The sequence below is a fragment of the Melospiza melodia genome, chromosome 13, assembly GCF_035770615.1.
Source record: "Melospiza melodia melodia isolate bMelMel2 chromosome 13, bMelMel2.pri, whole genome shotgun sequence".
In the NCBI taxonomy this organism is placed as follows: Eukaryota; Metazoa; Chordata; class Aves; order Passeriformes; family Passerellidae; genus Melospiza; species Melospiza melodia.
In genome coordinates, this window is record NC_086206.1 from 16,020,397 (window position 1) to 16,038,247 (window position 17,851).

The following is a 17,851-nucleotide window of genomic DNA, read 5'->3' on the forward strand; positions in this document are numbered from 1 at the left end:
GCTCCTGACCTGTGCCCCAGCTGGGGTGGCCCATTTGCAATTCCTGTGGCCCTTTAGATGATGGGTGGGGAGTGAAGGCTCTGCCCAGGAGAGTGGGGAGGACGCCTCACCAGGCCAGGCCTAGGGGAGCTGCTTTGCACTCTGGCCTTTAGTAGCTGGGAAAAGTATCCTAACTTTTCAGCATAACAGTGACAGGGATGGGAATTAGAGCATCTTCCACTCATAGATACAAGTTCAGCCAAGTTAAACGCCCACAAATCATCTTGGTTTAACTTCAAGTTCCCTGTGAACCTGGATGAGATTTCCAGTTCCCCAGCTTTTTTACCTTCATCATCTTGGTATAAAAAACAAAAAAAACTCTCTCTTCCCTGCAATCCATACTTTTCTTCATGACCATGAATACAGCAAGACCAAAATAAAAGGCATGGAAAACGGAAAATGTCACTGGAGTTGCCCATCAGAGGACAAGCTATTGGGTGCTAAAAAGACAAAGAAATCTGCACCCTGTGTTTTCCTGAGGTGCCCTTTAAAAGGAATAAAACATTTGACCCAACTCTAAAGGGAATATCTGCTATGCCCAGCCCTGAAAAAGCAGCAGCCAGGGAGCACCATGGCAGTGGGAATTGTCCCCTCCTGGGGCTGTCCATGGTCCCATGGACTCCCTGGCGTGGCCATGGGCAATACATTGGAGGAATGGAGTCACAGACCCTCCCACTGACCCTTCCTGCGGACTGGTGCAGGGAGCATCTCCTCTCCAGTCCCCAGAGCAAACACAGAGCTTGGGAGGGGCTCAAGGGGCATCCCATGGCAGAGAGACAGGAGAAATGTAAAAGTGTCTTTTAATATAAATATAAATCCATCTGAAGTGCTGCAGGAGTGACCGTGCCCCGCGAGGGATGCCCGGGAGGGAGGTGGGCGAGGCGGGGACCGGCGGGCAGCCGGGGGAACGGGGCCGGCATCACCTGGGCACCCGAGGGCGAGCGGGGCTACAGCCGGGGCAGCAGCAGCGCCAGCAGGGCCGGCAGGGCCGGCAGGGCCGGCAGGGCCAGCGGGTGAGGGTGCAGGGCGGCGGCCGAGCCCCGCAGCGTGGCCTGGTTGGTCTCGGAGGCCGGCGAGCTCTGGGCGCTGGCCAGGCGGCCCCGGGCGCTGCACAGCTCCTGCAGGTTCCCTTGGAACTGGATCTTGCGGGACTCCTGGCGCAGCGACTCCCACACGGTGGCCGCTTCCACGGGGCACCGCGACAGCACCTCGCTGGCACAGGTGTGGAAATCATCCCAGGACCTGCGGAGGAGGGCGGCGGTCGGGGCGATGCTGGCGGCGGTGACCCCACCGTCCCAGCGGCTCCCACACGGACACTCACTTGCAGATGGCGTCCAGCTCCTGCGCCTCGTCGCCGCCCTCCTCCTGCTGCGGCTGCCGGACGCTCTGGGCCATGCTCTCCCCCAGGCTCAGCAGGCATTCGGCGAAGCCCTTGTAGATGGTGTCGCACTGTCCCGCCATGCTGACGGGCTCCTGGCTCGCGGCTGCGGGGCACAGAGAGGAGACACCGAGCTGAGCCCCCGCCGAGCCCCGACAGCCCTCGGCTCAGGGGTGAGCGTGTCACCGGCCGGGGGTGACACCGGGCTCTGAAACGCGCCGAGAGGCTTCCACATGCCCCCGGACAGCGCCATCCCCTCCCTGGGCACCGTAGTGACCCTTCGCTCCCGGGGGTGACACCGGGCTCTGAAACGCGCCGAGAGGCTTCCACATCCCCCCGTACCGCCGCCATCCCCTCCCTGGGCACCGTAGTGACCCCTCACTCCCGGCCCGGGGGCCCGGCGCGATGTGACGGCCCCGCAGCGATGCTGCCGTTCACCTCGGGCCTCCCTGGCTCTCCCCAGAGCCATCTGTCCCGGCCTTTATCCCCTGACAGCAAAGATTAATTTGTGACTACAACGGAAAAAAACAAAGCAAAGGCTCAGCAAGCTGGAGTCCCTGCTCTGACTGCAGTGGGAAAGAGAGGGAAAGGGGGAAACAAAGGGGAAGGGGAAAGAGAAAGGGAAAGTGGGAAAGAGAAAGAGGAAGGGAAGGGGAAGGAGGAAGGTGAAGGGGAAAGTGGAAAAGGAGGGGAAGAGGAAAAGTGGGAAGGGGAAGGGGGAAGAGAAAGACGGAAGGGGAAAGGTGAACAGGAAAGGGGAAAGGATAAAGACAAAAAGGGAAAGGGAAAATAGGGAGGGGAAGTGGGGGAGAGAAAGAGCAAGAAAAAGTACAAAACGAAAAGGCACAAGTGCAGGTCTGGCTGCTCCATTCTGAGAAGCCCCTGCTCTGCTCCACAAATGATTCCCCACTGGCGCTGGCCAAGCCCTGGTGCTGGACATGGGACAATGGTGACAGGGTGTGTTCATGAGGACTGCCAGTGCATCCACAACCAGTGGGAAGCCCAAAAGGAGCTGGTGTGTGACTGGGTCACAGAGAAAACCTGCATGGTCCTCAGCTCTGCCCCAGAGGTCCTGTAGGCCAGATGTGGGGTCCCTGTGCCAATTCACAGGAGTTACAGGGTTTTGGAAGTGACAAGGGTGTGCACCAGGAAGGTTTCTAATTGACGAGAGCCCTGCAGGGGACCCCTGTGGAAAGGTGACCCCAGACACAGCTGAAAGTTTCCTGGTGACTGCTGAGGCAGCCAGGATGTCTCCAGGAAGCCGTGTGCCTTGCTGTTAGCACCCCACACCTGCACCCCTGGAACAGAGTCCTGAGCAAAGTGGCTGTGGTTGAGACTAACACCAGGGTGAGCCTGACACGATCACAGGGCATTTTAGGTGTTTGCAATGAGAACCCCCTGAGCACAGCGCCGAGGAAAGCCTCGGACTGATGCCAGACACGTGGGTCACAAACATCGCAGGTATCAGTAGAGAACGTGGGATCCACTGCTCCTCTTTTCACCCAGCCAGGCACAAGCCTGCCTCCCACCAGCCCGAGGACCCAGCAGCTGGCAGGGCCAGATGAAGCCTCCCTTCAGCCTCTCCCTGCTGCAGGCTGAGGTTTCCCCTGCCGGGCTCCTCTAAGGTCCGGCACAAGCCCTTCCCTCTGCTCAGCTCCCTCGGCACGAGGCTGGGCAGGGCGAGCAAAGAAGGAGAAAGCAGGAGAACAAATCACCTCCGCTGCTCTGCTGCAAAACCGTGGGGAAAGACCTGCCCCCGGCTCCGTCAGGGAGAAAGCCCGAGGGGAACGCACGGGGGAAGTTTCCCAGGGCGCTGCAGAGCATCCTGAGCTCCCCAGCGAGTGCAGCCATCCTGCTCCTGGGGAAGGGCTGCAGTCTGCCACCCTCTAAGCCTAAAATCCACCAGGGGTTTGGTGGTCCCTGTCCTTCATCGTCCGTGCAGCCGGACCAGGTTAATCCCAGGCTCCGCATCTCTCCTCAGAGCAGGGCTGTCCCTGGGTACCGCCGTGCTCCGCATCCTCTCGGCGCTCGGAGGAGCGGGAGTGCGGAGGGGACACGCTGGTGCCAGCGCGGCTCAGGACCTGCCGGGTGACATTCCCCAGCGATCAGGATGGCTCCGGCCCCGCTGAACGAGGGCAGCAGGGAAAGCCAGCGGGTGCTGGGGTGGGCACGCAGGGCTGGAGAGCCAGAGCTCGGGAACCGTCCCCGCCTGAGCAGAGCCACCCCGGACAGCGCCGCGAAGCCGCGTTCCTCCTGGCCGGGCATCTCAGACACGGGACAAGAGTGGATGGACCGCTCAGTCCGAGCGAGCACCCCGCTCCCCGCAGCTACAGAGGCTGCGGGACGCGGCCGGGGTCCCGCTGCCACCCGCCCGCCCCCAGCCCGGCGGGGAGAGCCCGGGGTGTCGGTGCCCAGCCCGGCCCGGAGCGGTCCCGCGGCACTCACCGAGGTGCAGGAGCAGCGGGCTCAGGACGCCCAGCAGCCGCCAGCAGCCGCCGCCCATGGTGCGGACCCCGCGCCGCCGCCGCCGAGTGCTCCGCGCCCGCCGCCTCCGGCAGCCCCGGCCCCGCCGCCCGCCCCGCCGGCACCGCCCCGGCCCGGCCCCCGGCCCGCCCCGCCGGCCCCCGAGGGGCGGAGAGCCCCGGGCTGCACCCCGGCCCCTGCCGTCCGCGGAATCACAGAATGGTTTAGGTTGGACGGGACCGCGCAAACCATCTCGGTCCGACCCGGCAGGGACCTCTTCCAGCCCTGTGCAACCCGGTCTTGTGAACGCCTCCAGGGATGGGGCATCCACAGCTTCTCTGGGCAACCTGCGGCCCACTGTCCTCACAGGGAAGAAATTTTTCCTAATATCCAATCTAATCCCGCCCTCTATCAGTGTGAAGCCATTCACCCTTGCCCTGTCACTCTATGCCCTTGTCCAAAGCCCTTCTCCAGTTCTATTTGAGCTCCTGTAAGTATTGGGAAGGTGCTGTAAGGTCTTCCCAGAGCCTTCTCTTCTCCAGGAAGGAGGAGCAGCCAGAGACATTTTTGCTGTGAAAAGGGGAATTAATGTCCTCTTCCTGCAGCCATCACCTCCTACCCCTCCCAGGAAGCAGAGACCACTATGCCCTGCTGGACTCACACAGGAAAGCTTGAGCAGAGACTCAGGAAAAAATCTGGAAAGACAGAGGTGACAGTGGCCCATCACCTCAGGCTCCAGCCTGGAGAGAGTTTGATATCCTAAAAGACCCCTCAGTCTTCCCTCCATCACACAACAGAAGAAGGTCTCCACGTGTTTTTTCTCAAAAAGTTTTTTACTGAATTGTTCTCAATGTTATTTCCAAAAAAAAAAAAAAAAAACAAGAAAGAAAAAAAAAAGAACAACAAAACCCCCCAAAACTTCAAAATTTAGATAAAAAGAAAAACCTCGGTGTAAAATCAAAACTAATGTCTGAAACATGGACATGCTCCAATGCACAACAGAACCATGGCCCCCCAGGGCTCCTGCAGTTTGCTGCTGCCTCAGCACCCTGACCCAGAGCCCCTCCCTGGGGCACTCCAGAGGTATCAGCCCTGCCCAAACCTGCCTCATGTGCCAGGCGGGCCGGGCACTCCGCTGTGGATCTGGAATTAACGAAACGCGGAGCAACTAACTAATTAATGAATTCTATCTAACCCCTCTCGCTCAGCTGACCTCCTCCCTGTGCCTGCAGCCTGCCAGGGAGGAGGGGTTTGAGCCCTTCCCTAAGGTGTGGGTACAGGTTTGTGGCCAGCGAGGAGCAGCCCTGGGCTCAGCTCACACCTCGCTGCTCCTGTGCTGATCCAAACTTTTAAAGGGGCAAGGAATCCATCGGCTTCTGCTGCACGAGACGCGGACTGCCAGCCAGCCTTGGGGACGGATGGGCAGGTGAAGAAGAGATTTAACTCTCAAAAAAGAGGCTATTTAGGAAAAATAAGCCAAGTGAATGTTCAGTGACTATTTGGAACTATACACAGATGGTGTTCGCCTTAGAGACATCACACACGTTGATGATTTCCTGGCAAGAGCTCTCGACACCAGCCAGGCGCCGTTAGTAACTACAGATCTGCTGGGTGGGCTCGGGTGGAGCAGCCCCCCAGGCAGGCAGGCAGGCAGCTGCTCCTAGGTCATGCCAGGGGTGACCAGGCCCTGCAGCATGATCATGAGGCGGCGCGCAGGCTTGCTCAGAGGGTTGTGGGGTTCCGCCTGGAGGAACTGGAAGAGCTTCTGCCGCACCTGGTTCATGACTGACCCCATGTGGTCTCGGGTGATGGGGTCGCTTTGGTCAAGGTGCATCACTGCATCCTCCAAGTAGCTGAAGGAGAGAGAGCGAGGTTAGGACCAAACCCAGAATATGATCCCAATCCCATTCAGTTCACATTAGTGCTCGCTGAAGATGCAGTTTTGTTCCCTGCTCCACCCAAACTCTGCAGTATGTTCAGCTGTCACGAAATCAATGTTCCTGACTCACAGCAGAGTCCACCTATCCCTTCCTAAACATGCGAGGTCAGCCTACAGCTCCCAGCCTGCCCACCTGCCCCACAACCTGGCTGCTGGAACCAAGGCAGAGGCAGCAGCCAGTGAGAACTCCCCCCAGTGCTGGAAGTGACTCTCAGTAGATATTTTCTTAAATAACTTTAAACAGAATTAATCACTCATTAGACAGTAAAACCCCTCAGCAGTGAGGCTCAGTTTGTGTAGGGTTACAATAAAATCCATCAGGAAGGGGTGGGATAAGATCAAAACTTTTACCAACAAGATACTCTGAAGTTCAGATGAGCCATCAGCTTTTAAACCACAGCCTGAGTAAGGCAATGTGGTCAATGCAGGTTTTCAAAAACAATCAAGTTTAAACTTTATAACAGCAGCTTTAACCCCAATTACTAGCCTATACCTTGAAGGTCTTTTCAGTTTTTCTAGCTTGCTTATACTTATTGAGTTAAAAAACTCAATTTAAGTCATTTTTCCATACCAGCCATAGTCAAAACCTGTAGGTACCCTAACAATTCAGCTTTTAAGGGCAGATAGCAGGGTTTTGACTCAGACACTAAAAATGTTCATGGCAAGTATCAGTACAGTCACTATTTTGTCACAGAGGCTTTGCTTGGAACATCTACCAGAAATTATACCAGTAGCTCCTGCTGCAGCCTCCCACTGAGCCTTTCTGACAGTCATGACAAGAAACTGCTGACACAAAGTCCAGTGATGGGTTAAGAGTTGAGGACAGAGCAAACTTGCCCTGGACACTGTACTGTCCAAGGAACATGGCACTACCCCTTCTTTTGCCTCCACAAGGAAATTGTTCCTTGGGGAATGAGGATTGCTGCACAGGCTGCAAATATTTACAGGCTACAATTCCAGAGGTACCAGCACCTACTGCTGGGCTCTCCTTCTACCTCAGGGCAGCAAAGCTTTCTGTGGCAGTGCTGACATATTTTTTCTGAGTTACCACTGGCTTTAAACATGCCAGTAACAGGCTACAGAAACTCCAACTTTTGTCAAAGTTCTACCTTCCACTTCTAGGCACTGAATTTAAAGCTAGGGCTAAGAACAGGACCCTGTTCTCTGGTCATACTCACTTCAACTTCAGTTCTGTACGAGTGCCCAGATCTGAGGAGAGCTGCTGAATGAGGGAGAGCAGCACAGGCTGGGACAGTGGGCATGGATGCTGTCCAAATACTTGCTGAGTATCCACAGTCTCACAGACATAGAGAACCAGGTTCAGATCAGCTGCTGTTAGAGCCTGCAAGGAAGACACAGCTAGAAATGCACAGGAACCAACAGGCAGGTGAGGGACACAGGACAGTGACAGCTCTGGGATGCTCAGTGGCTCAACAGCCTCCTCTGGGAGCAAAAATCTCTGCACCTCTGCTGCACAGGCCAGCAGGGCCACCTTTAGGCTCCTGCTCTATGCCCGAGGACACCTGTGTCTGTTCCAAGCTGAACAGAGCACAGCCACAGAGAGGAGCAGGTTACTGTCAGCAGCATGGAGCAGGGTCAACACTGCTATCACTCTCAGAAGAGTTTGTCTGCAGCAGCTCAAAGGGATCTGCCTGCATGCTCAAAGTCAAAGGCAAGGTCAGGCCCCAGCTGGTGGATGTACCTGGAGAGGCTTATGAAGCTGTGTGTGCCACGTGTCAGTGCCAAAGGCAGAACACACTGGAGCACTGACACTGTCCTGGCAGGACATGGGCAGGGATGAAGGAACTCAACTGCTACCAAATCATGGAACCTGCATGGCTCTGGCTCCACCTGCATGAGAACAACTGCACCCCTCAAGCACTCCACTGCCACGGGTCTTTTCAGTCAACTCCTGTGTAAGCTGTTGTGAGATCACATGCCCACCCCAAGGAGCCCTTTTTTCCCTCTCAGTCCCCAACAAGCAGTGGATGACTACCAGGAAAACTGGGTACCTGCTGGAAAGCCTGGTTGAGGTGTCCCTGCTGGAGCAGCTGAAGGATGTGAGTCTGCTGGGACTGGAAGTCCATGTGAGTGGAGGGGATGGGTGTCCCGGCTGCCGAGCGCATGGCCTGGACAATGCTGGAGGTGACAGCTGCCTGCTGCTCCTTCATGGCCAGGCTCACCTCTCCTTTAATGACTCGCTGCACCTGGGCCAAAATAGACTCCTGCATGCTGAAAAAAACAAAACAGAACACATGGCACCTCTGAGAATGAAGAGCCCAGGGATAACACTGCACAAAGCTTATACCAGTGAGAACACACAGGCTGCTTTGCTTTCTGTAGTGGGGCTCCCTAAGGGTTCATACAAACAGATCTGAGGCACAGGCAACTCTGTGGCCAACACCACAACATCCCAGGGTGCACTTGGAAGATGCTGGGATTCTGTGCAGGAAAGTGACATTTCAGGGAACTAAGTCTCTCATCAAACAGTGTTTTAAATCTTTAATGTCTCTGGCTTACAAGCAAGGAGACTAAGCTGTGGGGTTATCCCCAAACGGGGCCAGCTTCCTGCAGGAGATCTGTCAGATGCAGCTCCTCATGTGCAGATGACACCTTTAGAATGAGAACACACTTACACTGTGCCTGTGGCTTCTCCACACAAGAGGATTTCACAGTGCAGACTCTGCTGCTCTGTGTGACACCTCTTCCCTCAAGGGCTGGATTCTCCCCTCTCACAAAGGGTATAAAGCATCAAACCTGCTCTACCACAGATAGAAAAGCAGGGCTTCCTTGGGAACAAGCACAGCCCATGCAACAAGACCAGGATTTAGCCTGTGGCCTTCCTGGCAACTCTGGCCTGCACTGAAGACCCCAGTGTGTTCTGACATTTGTTCTAAAATAGACAGGGCTGTTCTGCCCCACAGGTGACCACCAGCCAATCCCAATGCCTGGCAATCTGCCACTGCCTCACAGTGTGAATGTGCTGGAGGCACTGCTGGGATCCCATCCTGAAATCAGGAGGGCAAAGCACAAACTGCTGCAGAGCAGCTGTGGGGAGAGAGAGCAGCCTGTAGAAACTGTATGCCTGAGGACACTGAGTAAAGACAAGACTCCTCTGAAATGATCTTCAGGAAGTGCTCAGATTTGGGTCTGCTTAGTGGTGCCTTGGATCCCCTCTGTTCTCCACTGTGCACACGGGACCTGGAGAAAAGCAGGCCCTGAGCTTCCCAACAGAGCTGGGAAACCTTCTGCGAGCAACAGCCACCAGCCCACTTGCTTTGCCACAGAGCAGGGCCAACAAGCAGCCCTAGAGCACTCCTGGCTCGCTGTCCACCTCAGTGGCACCTCTGTCCCAACTCACTTGCCCACGATGAGGTGGAGCTGGTGCTGCAGCTCGGCGTGCACGCTGGCGGTGACGCTGGAGGCCAGCTGCTCCGTGCTGCTCTGCAGGGCGCCCAGCAGCTGCCGCAGCTGCCCCAGCAGCGGCTCCCGCACCTCCTGCTCACGCACCTTCTTGTTCTTCAGGTGAGCCTCCAGCTGCTGGATATCTGCAACAGGCACAGAGAGAGAGGTTTGAGCCACGTGTATCTGTGGGGATGATCAGGGCAGGAATCCAGCTGGCAGGCTCTGACTCCAACGGCTCCAACTGCTGAGCCCGTGTACGAGCACAGCACAGAGGAGAAGCACAAGCTTTGTTTTGGACCATATTATATCAAACTAGAAACCCATCTTCCAGTGTCCCCATCACACAGCAACAAACCCACCAGTTCTCCTATAACAGACTTCTACAAGCACTCCTTGTTCAGGGGACATAAATGCAAGAGTGAGGGTGTTTTATTTCATATGTAGTGGGAACTGGGATCTGCATTAGTTCAATGCTAATGAAGAAAGAGTGGAAACTTTTCTGACAAGAAAGAAATCATGTCTCCAAAGGTTTAAAACCTGTATTTTAAAATATCTTAGGAACTTGCCTGATCAAAAGGGAGAAGAATGTAAGCTCTCGTATTTGTGAGAGACTTGTGTGGAAGAGGAAGGGTGCAAAATAAACAGCAGCTGGAGACACCCTGCAGATTTATGGCAAAGTCACTGTGCTAGCACTGGGCCACATTCAGGCCCTCTCAGAAACCAGCTCTGCCCAGCCTCCCCAAAGGCCAAGGATCTGCATCCCAAGCCCAAGAACAGGAATGATCTTCTGCAGTGCATGAGTGTATAGCTTTCCTTACTTAAGGGTATGCTCTATTTAAAACACTGTTCACTCACTATTTAACCTCTGGTCACCCTGGTACCATTCTCTAAACCTTCTCCAATCCATTACTCCTCTGAGAGGAGGAGGGCCTACTGCAGGACTGCTACCTTCTCCATTCATCATGTTCCTGACACCAGGATGGGATAATCCTGCAGCTGGGCTTTTCCTACTCAATAGATGAAGTCACAGATTCCCAGAACACAGCTGAGAGTTTTGCTATGCGGGCTACAAAGACCAGAAGTGAATCTGTACTCTTATAGCACCACCCACAAAAACCTCCCCACTTTTGTTTCCCAAATATGAAACAGAACACATGGAAGGGCTAAGAGGTTAAACACTCACCAGTGAAACTCTGAAAGGCAAAACCATAAGGCCAATGTGTTGCTAGCCACTAATGCAAACAGTGCAGAGAAGAATTGAAGAAGAAAACCTACTCACATTCCTGTGTGCCCTGCTTGAAGGTGTCATTGATTTGCTGGAACATGGACTGGCAGCTCTTCTCAAAGGCTGGCAGCACGACGCTCTGGAAGGCCTCCCTGTAGGCTGACTGGATGGGTCCCTGCAGAGTGTCAGCTGTGGCCCTCACAACACTGTCTGTAAGGTTCTTACAAGCACACACAGAAGATTCCACAAAATTAACTACAGTCTGCTCCAGGACTAAGGGTGTGAGCAAACACCAGGTCCCTGCCACACACACACACACACCAGGTAAGGACAGCCCAGTGTCCAAGGCTGTTCCCTTGGCTCTTCCCACTGGCCAGGCTGCACTGTGACTCCAGCAGGCACAACTCTGCTTGCTCAGGGGCTGCCCAATACCAGCACCACTTCTGCTCTAGAGCAAGGGAAGGTGGCACAGCTCCTTTCCCCTTCTCCTCCTTCCTTCCCAAAAAACCCATAATTTCTTGCCAAGGTAAGTAAGCAGCCTGTGCCCCCTAAATAATGTAGATATGGAGAACAGAATGCAGCCAGTCAAATGTTTGCCACTTGACTGAGTTGGCCCTAAAAGTCACTGCTGTGGTGAGAATTTCTACTCTAGTAGAAGGTGAACAACTTGGTAAATAAAAAAGAGTGTTAATGAGGCAAAGCGGGCAGGGGAGCATGCAAAGAGCTTGTCCTTGTAATGAGACCATGAAAAAGCTTTGACTACTGGCAGCTAAACTGGCATTACCTAGAGACAGAGGTGAGGGGAAAAGGCCTAAGAAGTTGCTACCCAACTCAGTGTGCCCTGGAAAAGCTCCTCTGGTATTCCTTACCTTTGATTTCACTAGCTTGGTAATATTCTCTTTCAGTGTCCCCTCAACAGCAGTGAGCTTGGTAGCAATAGTATTACTGAGCTGGCTGACCGTAGGGTCCATGCTCTTGGAAATGCCTAGGCATAACAAAAACAGGACAAAAAAGCAGATTTAAGCCTAAAGTGACACTTCAAAGCCCAGAAAAGAAAATGGAATAAAATGATTCTTGGATATGACTCAGCAAGGGACAATGATCACAAACTGTGCTTGGGGAACTAAGGTTGGACATTTGAAGAAAGTCTTTGCTAGGAAGGTGGTACAGCTCTGGAAGTCAGCAGAAGTTGTGGAACTGCCAGGCTTGAGAGTTTTTAAGAGTTGGCGTGAGAAAGTCATAGCTGACCTGACCCAGAATAGCAGATAGCCCTGCCTTAGGCAGCTACTGGCTGCAGGCTTTCCCACCAGCAGTTTTTGGAACATTTCCTTACATGCATGGTGCCAGTGCATCGAGAAAGGGCAAAGACAACTTCAAGCATGTTCCAGTCAAGTCTCAGCATTTCCAAATTCATCTTTCACCTTCCTCCACTGAACAGACTCCAAAGACTTTAGAGATTATTCTGGCAGGTCAGACCACACTCTCTGGAAAGGCATTCCCTCTGGGAGCCTCACACTGCTCCTAAACCACAGCCCCTCTTCTCAGATTACACTGGGGCCCACAGCAGCCTGCTGTGCACACAGACTGGTGCTCACACAACCCAACTCCTGCTTCATACAGCACCAGCACCTCCCCAGTGTGCTTTTGATCCCAATGGAGCTCCCTGCAGGGCTCCAGCTCCCAGCCACACTCACACTGGGGCACTGTTTTCTTCATCTCCTCGCGGATGGTCCTCTCCAGGCGGTTGCACACGGCCGTGGACAGCGACTGTGAGAGCTGCTGGGACAGCTGCTCCTGGAGCTGCCCATTGCGCTGCTGCCCCTCCAGCAGCACCCGCTCCAGCCTCCTCTCTGATGAGACCTGGGGTCAAGGAGCACAACAACACATCTCCTGTCCACCCACAGCACCCCTGTCCACAAAGATGGATGGCAGCCTCACCTCCAGAGGCTCAGCGAGAGCAAACGTGCAGCTCTCAGTGTCTTCCTCAAACAGGGTGATCTTAAACAATTGATATGGGAGAGAAAAGAGCTTTGGAAGGTAAGAAAGGAAAGTCAGACAGCTCAAGTAATCTGGACAGTTCTGTTTCCTACATACTGTGGTTAACTTGGTGTCCCATTAGCAGCTCAGCCCCAGCCACTCACTCACTCCTCTGCAGCAGGATGGGGGAGAGCTGCTGGGGTAAAAGTGAGCAAGCTCATAGGTTCAGGTAAAGTTTAAGAGGTAAAGCAAATGCTGCACATGCCAACCAAACAAAATAAGGAATTCATTTAGTACATCCCATCAGTGAGCAGGTGTTCAGCCATTCCCAGGAAAGCAGGGCTCCCTCATGCCTAACAGTGACTGGGGAGGACAAACACCATCAATCCAAGTGTTCCCTCTTCCTCCTCCTTTCCCCAGCCTTTACTGCTGAGCACAGCATCACACAGTGAGGGGCACTCCTTTGGTCACCGGGGTCAGCTGTCCTGGCTCTGTCTCATCCCAACTTTTGATCACCTCCAGCCTCTGCCCGGTGGAGCAGTGTGAGAAACAGAGAAGGCCCTGACAGGGCTTAGAAAAAGCAAAACCAGCAAAAACATCAGTGTGTTATCAGCATTGTTTTGGTCACAAATCCAAAACATAACACACATGAGCTGCTGTGAAGAAAATTAGCTCCATCTGAGCCAAAACCAGGACACCAGAAACCATCAAGTCCAATATCCATAAATAACAAGGTGGCAAAAATATTTCTATAGGATAGAATTAGTCTACAGTGATACAGTGATGGGAGCAAATCCAGGCTTCAGGCTACTCACACCTGATGAAAAAAGCAACCTCTCTGAAGGAACCAACACACAAACACATCTTAAACAAACTAACACCTCAAACTCCAACAAAGCAAACAATGAAATGACAATTCAGCTGCTGACAAAATTCAGTCCATGCATAAAGCTGTGGAGAAAGGAAAAATTATTCTACTATTACAACACAACTCTAGACACTGAAATTCAGTAGAAAGGTATCTAAATTATCTGTGAATATCAGACTGATGGTCACAAAAGGAAAATCTGAGACTAATTAATAGAGAAAGCTATTGTCATAGAAGTTAGGAGTGGTTTCAGACTGGAGCGGCTCAGTTTGGGGAACATAATCAAATTCAGTGCAGCAAATGTACACAGGAACCAGTAATTCATAATACAATACAAATAATTGGATACCAGGTTTGAAAGCAGCAAAAGAAAATACTTCTCAGAAAACACCTAAGGGACCTGTAGACCAGCATATGAACAAATGTGGACAAACAAGATAATTCTATATCCAGCTATGCAGTATGGCAGCCAGATGCTGCTTCTGGTGCAAGTACTGACTTGCCTTAAGGAGGAAAGGAAGGAAAGGATCAGCCCATGATTACTCTTGTGCAACTGGCCACTGCCTGAGGTGGGACAATGTACCAAGTGCACCTCTGGTCTACACCAGAACTGCAGCACTTATAGCTTAATGGGTAACTAAGATTTAGTGGCACAGAGAAAGTGTCAGTTCTGGTCTATTTCTGAGTTTCTTGCCCTGAGGAAGGGCCTGAGAGGAACTGAAGTAGTGACACTGCAGCCAGGCAACTGTACTGCACCTACAGCCCCACGCTCCCACATCCTTGACCTTCCTGAGCCCTCCTCACACCTGCAGTCTGCCCTGCAGCTTCCCCTCAACACCTGCAGACAAGGATACGCTCCTGCTCGTGCTGGGAGTCGATGACCCTCTCCATGTGGCCCATGAGGGAGCTCTGGATGGCATCAAGGTGATCCGTGAGCCTCTGCAGCAGCTCCACCTGCGTCTGCCGCAGCTCCGAGAGCTCGCGCTGCTGGCTCCTCAGGATGCACATCACCTCCTCCTGGAACTCTGCTGTCACCTGCATGTGCAGAGGACAAGCACTCATTTCTAACAGGACTGGAGGTCAGCTCAGTTTCTGCTCAGTATTGAGTCAAGCCCTGTGCCTGGAAGTGAAGTGTAACCCACAATGCAGCAAACAGGACCAGTTTAGTGCCTGCTCCCAAGAACTGCTGTGCCAAGGAATAAACAGATAAAACAAAGTTCCTGCATGGAATTAAAAAATGGTTGCTTAGAATATCAACTGGTTAGATACAACCCACCCTTCAAAACAGATTTTATTCACTTTTGGCCAGGTACTGAGAGTGTTGATGCCTACAAATGTAAACAATGAACTCAAACACTCACAAAAGGGCTGTGCAATCAGTACACTAAGGAGGCTTCTTTAGAGCACTTTTTCAGATCTTTCATTTATTTGAGAACACCAAACAACTGGCCAAGTATAAATTTTTATGTTGTCACTTCACTGCTCGAAATAGTTCAAGGAGTGTGAGGACAGACCCTTTAAGGGGAAGGAACAAGGAGACCCACACATCAAGGCCAATCCCCCTGTGACCCTTTCTTTGACAGGAACAGCTTATCCTGCTGCAGGCAGAGGCAAGTATGAGAAAGAAATCAGTCTGGAGAGCACAGAGCTCCTTCTCTGCTGCATGTCAGCACTGAGCAATTCCAAGCCCCAGTGCAGCCCCCTCTCAACCTGCTAGGGCATGACCCATGATACTTCAAGGAACTGGAATGAACTTTCTCTCAGGTTTTCCCTAGTAAGACATGAAGCATCATGAAGAGCAGCTCTGACTCACCTGGTTGTTAGATGATCTTGGTGACTGGTTCATGTCCCTGGAAATAAACAGAGAAAGAGTAGTAACCCAGTTATGTCAATTAACTCCTCTTATTATCCAAGTCTTCTGCCAAAACAGATCACATGTTTCATGGTTGCTTTAGATTTTCACTCCAGCTCATTACTCCAGTTTGCCTTGTGTAACATGGAGAATGATGGGAAGGTGATGAAATCCCAGTCCTTACAGCACTATTACACTTTCATTTGCACTGTTCACAGACCCTGAAATTCCTTACAGAGTGGTCCCTTTGCAGGGAAGAGACCTGAACCAAGTGTTATTGAGGACTATTACAAAGTGCACTCCACACTGCTTTTTCAGTTTTGTCCAAATTTGAAGCCAGGGAAGACCCAAACAAAAAACAAGTATTAATTTGCTAAAATTTAGAATGAATGAGCACTAATCATCTAGTGCAATTCCAGCTCTCAAGGTGAAGAAACTAGAGATACACTCCAGCTCACACAGCAGAATAAAGAAAAACCCTGAACTGATCCACTAATACTGCATGTCTCCATCAAAGCCACAGATCAGTGAAGAAAAGTAAACACTTTTAGTTCCCAGACAATATCCACTCTGCAACTTCAAAAGGACTGAGACAGAAAAAGTGAAAGTAATTTCAGAGGCCAAGAGCTTCTGGGTGTTACTGTGCAGGACCACAGCCAGAATTAAATGTCATAGCCCCTCTTTGTTGTGATCTGCACAGCCAGAGACCCAAATCATGGAGCTATGGGAACACAAGAAGAGGAGGGAGCCCTGTGCAGAAGCTCTGCTGCTCTCCTCACACTGATGCAGACAGATTTGTCTAACCTGCCATGGTCAGACCTTTCCAGTCACCAATTTTCACTTACAGGACATTGATACAGGCATGTTTAGAAAAACACAGAAGCAGCAAGCAGGTAACAAATGAGATATTGCTGAACAAGGGCACTGTGCTGCTCTTCAGAAGCCAATTAAAAAGGGAGGCATTGTGACACTCATAGCATCACAGTTTCAATGAAGCCTTCACTGAAACCAGTGAAAGGGCCCAGTGTTCCCTCACAATGTGTAATTTACCTCCCATACATTCTTCTCAAGCCCAGGCTGTATTTTGGATTTTGAGTCCCAGCTGGAGACAGTGCAGAACTATTCCCACACCCGAGTGCCAGTCAGTGTCTGAGTGAGCAGCAATGCCTTCTGTGGGGCTCCTGCCCTCTGCAAACAGGGTGATGAGGGCTGGGAGCACTTGGCTGCTGCCTCAGACCCCAATGGCTGCAGGAGGCTGTGCCCTGCCCAGCTGGTGCTGAGCCTGCTGTGCCCTGGCCAGCCCAGCATACCCATCATCCTTCTTGCCCTTCCTCTTCAGCTTTGGGGAGGCCCGGGGGGATGCTTTGACTTTCCAGTCCTTCACAGGCAGCCTCTGTGCTGATGCCTTGGCACCAAATCCACCTGATGTAGAAGCCAAGCTTGCAACTTCATCATCGTGGTCACTGTGAAGGGACAGCAAGGGAGAGGACATCACTCACCACACTGGACTGGGATGGATTCACACAGATCTTCACCCACACATGGCCAGAGTCAGCTACAGACACCCCCACCTAACCTTTTTTCACAGTCACCTCAGAGCTCAGAACAGGCTGCTCTGCTTTGATCCAGGTCTGCTCAGGCTGAGCTCCAGTGCTGTGCAGCAAGGCTTGGAGGGTCCCTGCATTAGGGACAGCAGGGCCCAGGCAGCTGTAAAGCTGTAGGGAGGTGCTGTGTAAACACATCCCTACAGCTTTACAGACAGCAAGCACTGGACACAGAAACACATTTCAACAACAGAGGAGGATCAGGTGAGCCTAAGGTGTCTGTGATCCTCAGTACCTTGGAGACTTTGCCCTGCTGAGCAGCTCCAATACAGACTGCAGGTTTCAGTCTGAATTTATGTGTGGATTGTGGACAATCCTCAGCTGTCAAACAGGGCAGAGCTTGTCAGGCACACAGAATGTGCCCACAGAACTTCAGAGGGACTTATCAGGGAGGAAAGATGTCAGAAGCAAGAAACTTTACTCCTGAGGTACCCTTGCTACCTTATATAAGGCAAAATATTTTAGAAACTGATCTCTTAATAGTTTTTATTGGTAATTAAACCAATGCTTTTAGAAGCAGCACAGTCAAACCTTTCCCTACAGAGAATAAACTGGAGAGGGCCCAGAGGCCAATCTTGAGATGAGCTGAAGTCACCAGAACATGAGGAAAGCTGGGCTGCAAACCCACATTAAGTCAGGAGACAAAGCAGAGACATTCACCCCACATGTGAAGGCTGGCTGGGGACAGAGGCACAAATGCAGCCTGAGCTGAGTTCATGCAGGGTGAGAGAGGGGGCTGAGCACTCTGGTACCTTTGCTCTGCACTGGCATCCTGGCTGTCATGCTGCAGAAGGTGGTAGCTGTGTCGATGGTAGGAAGAACTCTTGTGCTTTTCTTCAACCTCATCCCTTGGGCTAGAGAGGGGAAAAAAAGAAAATACCATCACAAAAGTCTCTTTCAGCTTGGATATTCACTCTCTCCATGTCTCATGAGAGATCCTGATAGGAAGTCTGTAACAAAAATCACCCCACACTGATCCCACAGACCCAGGAAGTGGCAGTGCTGTGTAGAAGCATTAAATACTTGAACTGGTCCATGTGCTTTTCTGGGGCCTCAAAAGGGGAGAAGCAGCTCAGCTATGCTTGAAGTAGATTTCCAAGA

General features: G+C 52.3%; 2 protein-coding genes across 3 annotated transcripts in view; both read right to left on the reverse strand.

Moving 5' to 3' along the window:
- Positions 1-822: 822 nt before the first annotated feature.
- NRN1L (neuritin 1 like) lies at positions 823-3,955 on the reverse strand. 2 transcript variants are annotated; one of them, XM_063167567.1, is made up of 4 exons: positions 2,250-2,766; positions 1,856-1,929; positions 1,361-1,523; positions 823-1,281 (listed from the first exon to the last, which is right to left on the reverse strand). In XM_063167567.1, exons 2-4 carry the CDS (start codon positions 1,884-1,886, stop codon positions 987-989), a joined length of 489 nt encoding a protein of 162 aa, XP_063023637.1. In that variant the 5' UTR covers positions 1,887-1,929; positions 2,250-2,766; the 3' UTR covers positions 823-986. The 2 variants fall into 2 exon arrangements, with proteins under 2 accessions (XP_063023637.1, XP_063023636.1); XM_063167566.1 differs by lacking the exons at positions 1,856-1,929; positions 2,250-2,766 and adding an exon at positions 3,863-3,955.
- Positions 3,956-4,742: 787 nt separating this feature from the next.
- The window catches only part of EDC4 (enhancer of mRNA decapping 4), a 33,146-nt gene continuing 20,037 nt past the window's right edge, over positions 4,743-17,851 (reverse strand). Inside the window, exons 19-29 of the mRNA XM_063167992.1 lie at positions 17,503-17,604; positions 16,457-16,609; positions 15,108-15,144; positions 14,149-14,329; positions 12,144-12,299; positions 11,319-11,434; positions 10,504-10,669; positions 9,181-9,367; positions 7,832-8,051; positions 6,998-7,161; positions 4,743-5,733 (exon numbers count right to left, since the gene is read on the reverse strand). Coding sequence (XP_063024062.1) covers positions 5,541-5,733; positions 6,998-7,161; positions 7,832-8,051; positions 9,181-9,367; positions 10,504-10,669; positions 11,319-11,434; positions 12,144-12,299; positions 14,149-14,329; positions 15,108-15,144; positions 16,457-16,609; positions 17,503-17,604 — 1,675 coding nt within the window. The 3' untranslated portion in view covers positions 4,743-5,540. The remainder of the gene's footprint in view (positions 5,734-6,997; positions 7,162-7,831; positions 8,052-9,180; positions 9,368-10,503; positions 10,670-11,318; positions 11,435-12,143; positions 12,300-14,148; positions 14,330-15,107; positions 15,145-16,456; positions 16,610-17,502; positions 17,605-17,851) is intronic.